The sequence below is a fragment of the Zalophus californianus genome, chromosome 5 (genome assembly GCF_009762305.2).
Source record: "Zalophus californianus isolate mZalCal1 chromosome 5, mZalCal1.pri.v2, whole genome shotgun sequence".
Classification (NCBI taxonomy): Eukaryota; Metazoa; Chordata; class Mammalia; order Carnivora; family Otariidae; genus Zalophus; species Zalophus californianus.
In genome coordinates this window covers 29,281,372-29,294,410 of record NC_045599.1, presented here as the reverse complement: position 1 = coordinate 29,294,410, position 13,039 = coordinate 29,281,372, and the positions used below count along the sequence as shown (strand labels likewise).

Genomic DNA, 13,039 nt, shown 5'->3' with positions numbered 1-13,039 from the left:
TCGGAAAGATCTATTTGCTTTTTCTTTTTTTTTTTTAGGGTCTACAGTGCATTTTATTATACATCTTAGATTTATACATTTCATATATGCTTTTAAAGCTTCAATTAACAGTTTGATACAAAATAAAAAATATATATGTAGCAGTGGTTCTCAGGCACAGAATTTAGGAGGAGACTGGAGCAAGTTTTTTCCCTAGCATATAGTAAATATTATGAACCAAATCAGTGGAATGTTTCTGTCTGATCCAGCTGCCTTTTTGATTGAATTTTATTACAGTGAATAGCTTTAGGAGGTATGGTATTGCTAACTGGAAACAATGAGACTCAAGTTTATAACCTGTATTTTCTTGAAGTCTGTGAGACCTAAATGATTACTTTTCTCCTAATAGAGCTCCAAGATCATCCAATGAAAATAATATTGTCCATAAAATATCTGGAGCATCAGCCTAAGAACCACTGCCCATGGTTATTCAATGTCTTCAGGCCTCACAGGATGAGGTAATGGTATGATGGATTTCTTCTCAGTGTCTCTGGAAAGTGCTTTCCTCATATCATAGGCATCCTCATCGGGCTCCCCGTTGCTGGCCGAGTAGTACTCTATGACCGTCCTGTACACACTGTAGCCCAACTGCTTATACATGTTGACTGCATCTTGGTTAGATACTCTTACAAAGAGATCGACAAAAAATCCACCCTTTCTTTCTGAAATCTCCTCTAATAACTCCATAAGTTTAGCAGCCAAACCAAGGCGTCGAAATTCCGGAGCAACAGAGAGAGCTGTGATGTGCCCGTGCCGTTCTTCCCTAGCTACTGAGCCTTCCGCTTTACCCATGATATAACCCATTAACTCTCCACCAGGTGCCTCCACAACAATGAAGTACTCTGGCCAGTGGGCAAGGTACTGTAGGTAAAAAGGAATCCCATAAGTTTCTGTAAGTGGATCCAAGTTAATGTTGTTGAAGCGGAACAGGTCATCGCACGTGAAGGCCCGGAGCGTGGTCATCGCACCGCCGCCGCAGAAGCCGGCTCCCTATTTGCTTTTTCTGAATGTTGAACTCTTCCTAATGTCCCGTCACAAAGCTTGTTGCTAACATTTGTGGAGCAAAAGGCAGAAGAACAGGGAGGCTGACATTCTATGAGCCTATATATGAAACAGCTTTATCGAGGTGTAACTGACACACAAACTGTCCACCATAGATTGAACACACGTACACACACAAGCGGAGAGTAAACACATAATGCTCCCCAAAGACCCCTCCCCCTGCATAATTCCACCCTGCCATACCTCCCACCCCACTCTTCTGCTTTCGGGCAAAAGGGATCAATCGGCATGTTTTAGAGTTTTATGTAAATGGATCCATGTAGTATGTGCTCCTTTCATTTGGCTTCTGCATCTTAGCATCCTTATTTTGAGACTCAACCATGCTGATGCAAATACCATTATTTCACTCTCCTTTATTGTTGGGTAGCATTCCGCCACGTACACGTAACACAGACTGTTTATCCATTGACTGGCTTTTGGCCATTTGTTTCCTATTTGGGGCTCTTATGAATAAAGGTGCTGGGAATATTCATGTACAAGATTTGGTTTCTATATATGCTTTCTTTTCTCCGGAGGAAAAATCTAGTACTGGAGTAGCTGGATATGTTATGTGCATATTTACTTTTTAAGAAACTGTCCACCTTTTCCTTACACAGGGCTGGATCCTTTTCTACTCCCACCAGCAGTTCATGGGAGTGTTCCGGTTCCTTCCCACCCCTGGGTGTGACTAACACTTGGAATGGTCTTTTCCATGCTAGCCATTCTGACAAACGTGTAGTGGAATCTTATTGTGATTGTAATTTGCATTTCCTTCAAGAACGACGCAGAGAGCTTTTTATCATGTGCTTATTTGTCATCCATGTATCTGCTTTACTGAAATGTCTGTTTAAACCTTTGGCCCTTTACTGAAAAATGAGCTGTTTTCGGGCGCCTGGGTGGCTCAGTTGGTTAAGCGACTGCCTTCAGCTCAGGTCATGATCCTGGAGTCGCGGGATCGAGTCCCGCATCAGGCTCCCTGCTCAGCGGGGAGTCTGCTTCTCCCTCTGATCCTCTTCCCTCTCGTGCTCTCTCTCTCTCATTCTCTCTCTCTCAAATAAATAAATAAAATCTTTAAAAAAAATGAGCTGTTTTCTTAATAGGGAGTTTTGAGAGTTTTTCTAGTCTGTATATTCTGTACACTTAATCAGTTGTGTGATTTGCAGAGATTTTTCTCTCAGTCCATGGCTTGTGTATTTATTCTCTTAACAGCATCTTTCAAAGAGCAGAGTTTTAAATTCCAATGAAATTCAAATCATTTTTTTTTCTTTTATGAATCATGCTTTTTGATCTCGTATCTAAGAACTTTTTGCCTAGCTCAAAGTCATAAAGATTTTCTCCTAGAAGCTTTATGGGTTTTGGGTCTCACATTTAGGTCTGTAATCTATTAGTTCTTTAAAAAAATTTTTTTTAAGATTCCATTTTATATATGGTGGGAAGTATGGTCTAGCTTCTCTTTGCATATGGATTACCAACTGTTTCAGCCCTATTTGTGGAAAAGAGTACACCTTCTTCACCAAATTGCCTTTGCAAATTTGTCAAGAATCAGTGTCTATTCTTGGAATATCCATTCTGTTCCACTGATCTATTTGTCTATCTCTAGGCCAATATCATCGTCTTGATGAGTGTAGTCTTCCAATCAGGCAGTATTAGCCTTCCCATTTTATTCTTCTTTTTCAAAGTTGTTTGGGCTAATACAGATCTATGACTTTTTATATGAATTTTAGCATGAGCTCATCAGTATTTCATGTAAAAGAAAGCCAGATGGGATTTTGATTCGGAGTATAATAAATCTATAGAACAATTTGGTGAGAACTGACAATACTGAGTCTCCTGACCCATGAACACACACTGTTTTCTTCATTTATTTAGAATTTTAAAATTTGTCTCAGCAAAGTATAGTTTTCAGCCTATGGATCCTGAACGTCGTTTGTCATGTTCACCCCTAAGTATTTTATAATTTCTGGTACTACTGTAAACAGTATTTTTAAGTTTCATTTTTGGTTGTTTATTGCTGTGCATGGAAATACAATAGATTTTTGTATGCTGATCTTGTGTCCTGCAACCTTGTTTATTAGTTCAGGTAGCTTTTTGTAGATTCCATCAGATTTCCTGCATAAGTGATTAGGTCATTGGCTAGTAAGAACACTTTTACTTCTGATTTGGATAATCCATTTCTTTTTCTTGATTTATTGCACCGACTACAACCTTCGGTATAATGTTAAATCAAAGTGCTAAGAGCAGACACCACTGTTTACTACTTGATCTCATAGGGAAAAGCCTGTTAGTCTTTTATATTAAAGCATGGTGATAGATGTAGACCTCTTGTAGACACCCACTATCAGGTTGAGGAAGTTCTCCACTGCTCCTGGGTTGCTGAGAGTTGTTTTTCATCAGGAATGGATGTGGGATTTTTAAATGTCTTTTCTGCATCTATGATGTGGTTATTTTGCTTAGTAACACAGTGAACTATGTTGATTTTCAAATGTTAGACCTTCCATTTCTGTGATAAACCCTACTTGGTTATGATATATTGCCTTTTTACAGGTTGTTGGATTTCTCTATGCTAAAATTTTGTTTAGAATTTTTGCATCTATGTTTATGAGGGCTATTGGTTTGTTGTTTTCTTGCAATGAATTTTTCTGGTGTGGAATTAGAAAAATGCTAACCCCATCAAATGAGTTGGTGTCCCATTGGGTATGGTTTGTTCTTGGGAGGGTGCCTGAGGAAAAGGCTCACATAGACCCCGGAAGACCCTCAGGGCCATTCTGGCAGGTGACCTGAGTGTTCCAGTTACCCGGAGTATGATCTGGAAGAGCTCTGCATATGGTTCCTCTGCCATTTCCTTACTGCACTGTGCAGGGCACTGCAGGTAAAGCTCTTTAAAGCATCAGACAGAGGGTGGGGCCCCTGATGCCCAGGACTACGGCACACCACCACCATAAAGCCTTCTGGAATTCTAGCCAGCATCTGGAGCCTTTGCTCAGTATGAAGCTAACCTCTCTTGCTGTATGAACCGTCCTGGTGAAAACACTCTCTGGCGAGTTGTTGACTTCCCCTTGGCTACTACCACCTTCCCAACGGCATTTGGACAGGCTCAAGGCTCTCATCTTAAAACCAATAAAAACCAAAGCTGGTGAGGCAGGGTCTTCAGGACCCTCACCACCCTTGCCCCCTTTCTTCCACAGCCCAACTTCCAGGAGGAGCTGAACACCCTCACTCTGTCCCCGCATCCCACGCCACAAACAGCAATCTGCCTCTCGCCCTCAGCACTCCTGCCAAGGTCACCAACAAACACCTTGTTGCCAGTCACTTGGGAGCCCTTCTCTGCTTCACGAGTCACACCCTCGGGCGCCGCTGGTTGCGTCTCTGCCTTGGTTATCTTGTGTTGACTTTTCTAACAGCTGGTCCTCCTCCCCTATCCCTGGCTTTTGTACCTCTCACACACACCAAACACACTTGTGCTCCCCTGATCTCTTTCTCCTATTCTTACTCCTTAGACTGATGCCCCAATACCAGGGGATGTACCCCACCCTCACCAGCAGCCACACACGTTTGCTCAGACTGTGCACAGACTGACTGTAGACAGCCCTGTTCCCGCTGTGCTTGTTCCACGGGGCCGAGCCCAGATTTGAGTTATGCGCAACCTGACCATATGTGACTGCTCTGCTTCTACACACTCCAAACACACCATTTGACATGCTCCACAGCCACCGTCTCTAGGCTGTAAAGCTTTTAAATGCTGAATTCACCCCTTCATCATCTTTGACAGGCCTGGTACACAGTAGATGATCTTGAAGGGTGTGCTGCGTGTCTAAGTCCAACCCCCAGTCATAGCCAGGGTAGATCTCTCCACTGAGAAAGGCCACCACATCCTGAGGGTGGGCTCGTCCTTCTTTTGGACTGTGTGTTCTTCTGAACCAGAGGAAGGGATGGAGCCCCATGCTACAGCTGTGCCTTCTACTCTGCCTCTTCGACCCTGAGTTTGCTCATCTAGCAAATAATACGGTCTGCCTTACGGACCGTGGGGAGGGCTGCTGAGGCAAAGGTGTGGAAATGTCCCCTGCCTTCCGTCCCCCTCCCTGTTCTCGAGGGCGCTCGGACAGTACCTCTGAGCAAAGGATACCTCAGGAAAACAATTTATCCCAGGGAAGGAAAAGAAGCCAAGACCTCAGAAGGTATGTCCTGCCTGACCCCTGCTAGCTCTCAAGGTCTGTTCTACTTCTGTCTGTGACAGTGCCATCGATGTATTCCTCCATCCATCCAGGTAACAAATGCTCAGTGCTCGCTGCTGCCATGGCTGTGGCAGGGACCGGGAAGCCAGGACGCTAGGTGAGACAGGTGCAGTCCCTGCCCTCAGGACACTGCACTCTGCCACACTTGGGAAATGTCTGAGTGGATCTAGGTGTATACTTGCTAATGGAGGAAAAACCCTGGCTTCTGGGACACAGCCGCAGCAGGGTGGAAAGTAGACAGTATTCGAGGAGGGGCTCTCTAAAGAGATAAGTGTTACAGAATGAGATGGGAGGGTGGGGAGATGTCTGAGAAATGGTGGAGCTGCTAGAAGGGGCATGCTTGAGGAATCGGGGAAGGCAATGTGGTAGCCATCAAGCAAGGGAGGAAGAGAGGGGCCCCGGGTACCATCGGAAAGGTAGGGAAGCACCAGATCATCCAGAGCACAGAATCCAGGCTGGATGCTGAGAACAAGAGGCCTTCTCTCAGGGATCTGAGCAGAAATGGATAGGATTTGCTTTAGGGTTTACAGGTCGGGGATTTCCTTACTGTCAAGGGCCATCTGCCCACCAGGGGGAGCACCTGGTACGAACCGGCTGAGTCCTCCCCTTTCTGCGGGCCAGTTCTTACTCCTACACACAGACCCCACACCCCAGGCCCCAGAGCACCGGCTTCCTCAGACCAGGAGCTGGGAACGGACAGATAGGAGAGAAAAGACTGCTGGCAGTAAAGCGGGTTCATTGCTTACGGAGTCCTACGCACCTGGCCTGAACAAGGCACACTCTTACATCATCCCCGGCCTCTAGCACACACAATACTATTAATAGCCCCATTTTTGGATGGCAATTTGGCAATTACAATTTTAAATGTGTATATTACTGCTGAGCAATTCCACTGCTGGGAATTCATCCTCAAGAAATACTTGTCTCTTTCCACGAAGAGTCTCGCGCAGAGATATTCATTGGAGCGCTATTTGTAAACTGGTTAAAAAAAAAAAAAAAAAAAACAAACCCAGAACAACCCAGAAACAACTTCCATGTCCAATCCTACCGGTGGAATGGCGAAATAAATTATGGCTCATGTACTCTTGGGGAGCTATTATAAATACTGAGAGATCTCCAGACAGTGTTGTGGGATCATTTCCCAGACACAATGAAGTTTCCCACAAAGCTAGGGCACTGCAGTCTCATCTTAGCAAACAAAACACAGACATAAGCAAAATAAAGCTATTTTTATTTACCTTCATATGTAAATTTATACAAAGACGACTAGGCAGGAGGCACAGCAACTTTTTTAAAAATAGCTGTTTCCTCCGGGGAAGGGTTGGGATGAGTAGCTCAAATTAGGTCAAGGGTGGCTTTCATTACTTGTACTGGCTTTAATTGCTCATGTGTTTTTTGTTTCATACAAAATTTAAAAATCCAATTAAACATTTGAGCTTGAAGTTACAGAGCTACAAAGTGGGGGAGCTGGGATTCAACCCAGGTTGGAGGGGCAGCACGGTTTCCGGTACAGAGAGGTCCTACCCCTCCCAGTCGCCAACCCACTCATGTTCACTGAGCATCTGCGGGGGGCCAGGTACTGTGCTAGGCACAGGGAGACCGCAAAGAACAAAACTGAAGACCTCTGTCTAGTGGACCTTACGACTGGTTTGAAACATTCTTTAAAGGTATTTTTTAATTTATTTGTCAGAGAGAGAGCGGGCACAAGCAGGGGGAGTGGCAGGCAAAGGGCGAAGCAGGTTCCCCTCCGAGCAAGGAGCCCAAAGCAGGGCTGGATCCCAGGATCCCGGGATCATGACCTGAACCAAAGGCAGATGCTTAACGGACTGAGCCACCCAGGTGCCCCTGTTTGAAATATTTTAAAGCAAGACAGGCACACAGACCCTACAGGTAACACTTCCCCCTTTCCCAAGAGTTCAAAGTCTGGTTGGGCCACTGAATAATTGGGCCACTTTTTAAATTCTTACCATATCAGTTACTTAAACTCTGACTCTCTGTATATTCATCTACAAAATGGGGCAACATTACCAATAAGCTTATACATGAGACAGAAACTTAACCCAGGGCTTGGCACAGTGGTGTATGCTCAGTCAGCGGGGACATTATTATCCTTGAGGTTCCAGTCCCTTTGTTAACAATTGTATAGGTCGGGTCTCTATCCAGCTCTTGAATCATCCAAGAGGGAAGAATTGTAAAGAAGGGTTGGGGTGGGGAAAGGGAAGGATAATTCATCCTGCTTTATCCTTGAGAGGGATTTTCTTAGGAGCTATGAGGCTTTAAAGTTTTCAGCTTCCAGGCTCAATCCTGGGCTTTATCTTGAGGCCCAGTAGCAGGAGAACCCATCATTAATTCACCCATGCCCCATCCAAAAAGCATGCGCACATCACAAACTCTGTCGCCAGGGGCCAGCTCTTGGGGCGGGCACAGACATGAACCGAACTGGTCTCAGCCCTAGGTAAGATCACGGGCTGTAGTGAGAGATTTTATGGAGACTTGGGCTGCCCGGGTCTGCTCAGGGACACCTTGAAAAATTTCTAGGCAAGGACTCCTGGAAACCTGGCTGCTCCTTCCGGCCCGCGATCGGCTCACCCACCCCACTCCCTCCTTCCCTCCTCCCTCCTTCCCTCCTGCCAGGGAGTCTCTTCCTTTTCCTCGGCTGGGCTCTGCGGGGCGGGCCGCGAGACCGTGCACAAGCAAGCTTCTGAACACAGGGAACGGGCAGGACCGAATGGAGCAAGCAGCTCTGGGGGCGTGGAGAAGGCGAAGCCCGGCCTCTCTACGTCACTCCCCTACAGTTGAGAGGTTGAAATTGCACGACGGCCTCCGGGTCGGCTTTAGCTCAAGCGGTTACTTCGCACAGTGTCTGTCACACTTCAATCCCTCTACGGGGGTTCGAGACCCGCGGGCGCTTTCTGACCCTTTTGTCCCTTCATCATATATAAGTCCTTCTACGAATTTTAAGTTTTCTGACCCTTTTGTCCCTTCATCATATATAAGTCCTTCTACGAATTTTAAGTTTTGTCCTCCGTCACTCTTCATTTTGCCTCATTATTTATCTGATAATATATACTGGGGTAGCTTTAATAGCATGTGGGAGAATATGAAGAGGGTTACTCCTGGGCCCAAAGTCAGACTTATCATGTATGACAGACCGGCTGACCAGCCTTAGCACCTGCTGCTTTGTCGGATACCTGGGGGGACGGGGAAGGCGGGGGAACAGGGGAAACCCCCAACAGGAGAATTACTGTCAAGGTCAATATCAGAACCCTGTGGTATGGATTATGGATTTCAAGTACAAGAGAGTCTCCCGAACTTTAACAATCCATGACATTTATTGTTATTTCACCATCACGGGTTATTTTGTCTGCATATACCAAGTTTCACAAGGACCTGCTGGATCAACCACAGCTAGCGAGACCTTCCCCTCCTTGCTTGCCTGATTCTTCTTTCGGCTCCTGGAACACCCCCGCAAAGGTCTCGCTCACAGCCCGTGTGGCTGTACTATCTTACTCACGCGGACTGCTCCTACCCAAGCCTCCCTCCCAACCAAAAGGCAATCTCTCCTTTTATCTCCCCCACCCCCCACCCCTTACTGCTTTCCCTTATAGCGCTGGCACAATTCCTAGACATTTTATGGGGTTTTGTTTAATGTGGGGCTCTCTCTGGAATGCACGAGGGCGTGGACTTCGACCCCCGCTGTACCCAGGGCATCTAGCCCTTTCTAGGTTAGATCGAGTTACTGCACACTTGAGGGCTTTATAGAGGAGCAGCCCCAGTTCCGTCGGAAAAAGGTCTCTTTGGGGTGAGGGGCGGGCCTTGGTCGTCAGGGGGACAAAATCCCTGCAAGCTCCGGGAGGCTGCGAGCGGAGGCGCGGGGATCCTGACGGTGCTTCGGCGCCCGGCTCAGAGCCCCGCAGCCCTTCGGGGACGGCCGACCAGCGGTCCCTGCTTGTCCCCCCCCTCCCCCCGGCTGTGACCCGCACACACGCCCCAGATCACACCACGGTGACGCAGGCTGCTTCGCAGGGGCGCTCTTGCACCTCTCCGCCGCACAGCCGCAGCCCTGTGGCCTCGGCACCCGCGTTCCCCGGGCGCTCCGCCCCTTCCGCCCACACCCCGGCCGGGGTCCCCCGGGACGGCCACCGCTCGGCTTCCCGCTGGACCCGCGCGGGATCCTGAAAGGGTCCTGGGTGCGGCGAGCAGCCCACGAGCAAGCACCTCCGTGGGGGTGGAAAGAGCCCTGGGCAGAGGGAAGAGCAGGGTGGACCCGGGATCCCAGCCCCTCACCCCCTCTGGCATCACCAACCCTTCCCCTGCTACCGAGTTCCTCCTGGGGGCCTCCACACCGGCCTTAGCACGGCCCACCCCCTCCAAAAACAAAAGTAAAATATACACCAACAAAAAGGCTCTCTTAACCCCGGTCCTCTCCTGACAACATTCCATTTTGTTTTTGCCCCTTCTTGGCAAAGCAACTTTGTCTCCATTTTCTTAGCCTTCCATTCTCTAAAAGTGCACACTCCCTAAGGGCTTTTCTCTCCTCCAAGTCACTGACTTTTATCGAGGTGTCCTCTGGCCAAATTCAACCACCATTTCTCTTTCCCCACCGTCTCCCACCCCAGCAACCTCAGTGGCTCTCCTCCAAGCTGCCTGACACGAGGCTCCTCTGTGCCCCCGGCCTCCCTGGCCTGTCTTTCCCAGGCTCCTTTGCTGTCTCCTGCTCTGTGGACCCCCAAGGGTTAGAAGCCCCCTGGCTATACCATCTTTTCTGGGACTACCCTACTTCTCTTCCCCCCTGTCACCGCTGGATTCAGTCCCCAGGCATTCAACTGCCAGTCTGTGGAGGACTTCCAAACACAGCGCTCTCATCAAGCCCAGGTCTTTTTTGACCTTCATATTTTAATATCCAGGTGCTTCCCTGAGGTATCTCCGACATTTAGAACTTGATTAACCCAAACTCTCTTGAGCCCGGCCCCGCTACCCACCCGGTTTCCTTCCTCCTTCCTATCAGAAAATGGCAGCACTATCCAATTGGTTGCTTCAATCAGAAATTTCGATGCTATCTTTGATTTTTTCCTCATTCCCCCCAATTCAATCCATTAACAAGTTCTTGTGATTTTACTTCTAAAATAAATCCTTAATTCTATCACTTCTCATCATTGTTACGGCAAGAGTCCCGACTCCATCACTTTCCACCCAGACTCCTTGACAGCAGAGAGCCAGGCTCCCTGCTTTGTGTTAGCATCCTCCGCTTCATCCTCCACGTGGCTGAGTCACCCACTAATTTATTATGGAAAAAGGAAAGTAGTGTTCAAAGCTACTGGGGTGCTATTTAGAAGGATATCGAAGTGAGCTGCTCCAGAGGGCAGAGAGATGTGACTTGAGCCCATTGGGATCCCTAAAGCTCCATCTGGGAGGATGGCTGGAGACACTCTCCCATCCTTAATGCAACAGCTGGGGTAGGGTGCGGGGCACACGGGAGGGGGGTGTGAAAATCCATGTATTTGGAAGAGGGTCAAGTGCAGACGAGGTGCTCCTCTGTTCTGCGCTCCATAGCTCGGCGGCTCTTGATGCTCGCTTTATCTCAGACCTGCAAGAGCGTCACAGCAACACGGCTTGTCTTCTCCATGAAGAGCTCTCACCCGCCAGCTCTCCAGAGACCCACAGATGGGGCCGCACTCTGCTCTATTGTTTGGCCCATCTTGGCAGTGTGCTGGTTTTTAAGAACTTCCATGCAGGGTCAGGCAGAATAGGTGCGCTTTGCAAGGGGAGCCTCACGCGACTGCCCCAGCTCAGGGAGCAGGGAGCTGGAGGGCTGGGCTTGCTCTGTGGGGCAGAAGGGGCCCCTTGGCCCCCCAGGGCCTGCCCCGCTTGTTCTCTCCTGCTCCTTCTGCCTCCAGCTGTACCTGAGCCCTCCTCTCTTGAGGACCCAGGGCTCCAGCTCGGAGAGGCACACCTACACTAGACTCTCCTTTTGGAAAAAGGGGACCAGTGAGAATGCCCCAAAGACCCCTGTCTGGAAGCCAGAAGCTCCTGGGATGAAGGACTGTATCCTTGTATCCTGTAGGGAAGTGGATACAGGGGGCATCCCAGCACCTGCCTCTGGGGTAGGCATGGGGCTGGTGGGACCCGGTCTACTCCACCCAGTAAATCGCCATTTCCCTCCCGCTTCCTTGCCAAGGACTTGGTATACAACAGACATTCAACATCTACTGAAAACAAGAGTGCATGAATGTTCAGAATGATAATCGCACCCCCTCCTTTCAGGGCAGTGCTAACTTTCCCCATATCCTCAAGCTAGGGAAAGCCCCTTGCCTTCCAGATAAGGGTGTTCAGACTCCAGAAACTGATGCATGGAGAAAAAAATTCAACTCAGCCACCTGCATGGCATCCCCTGGCAGCTGTTGGTGAACCAATAAACATCTGGAGAGAGGGCTGAGCCACATCTCACTAAAATCATCAAGCCAATGGCTTTCCTTCAAGAATGTATATTTTTTTAAAGATTTATTTATTTATTTATTTGAAAGAGAGAGAATGAGAGAGAGAGAGCACATGAGAGGGGGGAGGGTCAGAGGGAGAAGCAGACTCCCCGCCGAGCAGGGAGCCCGATACGGGACTCGATCCAGGGACTCCAGGATCATGACCTGAGCCGAAAGCAGTCGCTCAACCAACTGAGCCACCCAGGCGCCCAAAGAATATATATTTTTGCCTGGCTGCCCCAGATCTTGTCAGGAACTAGGGAATTCTTGCTGGGTTCCAGTGTGGTCTCCAGAAGCCTAGATGGCTTCCTGCTGCACCTGACCCAGCCTCCTGGGGAAACAAAGCTTTGCCTTCGGAGCCCCAAACAGATACAAAAGCTGACACCCCTTCCCTGCCAGCCCGTAGCTGATATCCCAGATGCCGCCAATTTCTCAAACAGGGGTGCTCCAACTGCACCCTGCATCAGAATCACCTGGAAGGCTTATTCAGAATGCTGGCTCCAGCCCCCTAATTTCTCACCCAGTAAGGTTGAGGTGGGGCTCCCTAATTTTCATTTCTGCTAAGTTCCCACATGATGCTTCTGGTCCCCACATTACACTTCGGGAAACATTGGTCCAGGGCAGTTCCTCTAAGTCTGCTGGGACATTTCCCACTTCAAATGTAGCCCCTGCACCAGGGCCATTTGGGCCAGCTGGAAGCTTGTTTGAAATGCAGAATCTGAGGTTTCTTCTCAGGCTTATTGAACTGGACTCTTCATTTTACCAAGTTTAAATAGCATGGACCTGGGCTGTGTGTTAAATACGCTAATTTCTGGTCCTTACCTTGTCCCAACTGAAACTCTCTCAAAGAGTAGATTCTGGAATCTGCATATATTACAAGGCGAAGGGGGGATTCTTTTGCATGACGGTGGTGGAGAACCTCTGTTCTGCACATTAAAATCCCCAGGAGAGGTTTTAAACTACTGAGGCAAATATTCCCTTAAAACCAATTAATGTCCAAATAGCTGTTGAGGTCCAGGCCTACAGATTTTAGAAAGTTGCTCAAGTTCTTAATTTGCAGGAGGATTAAGAACCACTGCTCTTGGGGTGCTGGGGTGTTTCAGTCTGTTGAGCCTCTGACTCTTGGTTTCAGCTCAGGTCGTGATCTCAGAGCCCTGGGATCAAGCCTTGTGTCAGGATCAGCCAAGAGTCTGTTGGAGATTCTCTCCCTCTGCCCCTCCCCCCACTCACACACACTCTCTAAATAAATAT

The 13,039-nt window shown here is 48.3% G+C and overlaps 1 protein-coding gene across 1 annotated transcript; it reads right to left on the bottom strand.

The window, feature by feature from the left end:
* Positions 1-295: 295 nt before the first annotated feature.
* Positions 296-1,022, bottom strand: LOC113929398 (N-alpha-acetyltransferase 20-like). The gene has a single exon (XM_035727755.1). It carries the CDS (start codon positions 1,000-1,002, stop codon positions 466-468), a length of 537 nt encoding a protein of 178 aa, XP_035583648.1. The 5' UTR covers positions 1,003-1,022; the 3' UTR covers positions 296-465.
* Between the last annotated feature and the right edge of the window lie 12,017 nt (positions 1,023-13,039).

Excerpts from the sequence above, each read along its gene's own strand:
- LOC113929398 (XM_035727755.1), bottom strand. The coding sequence starts at position 1,002 with ATGACCACGCTCCGGGCCTTCACGTGCGATGACCTGTTCCGCTTCAAC.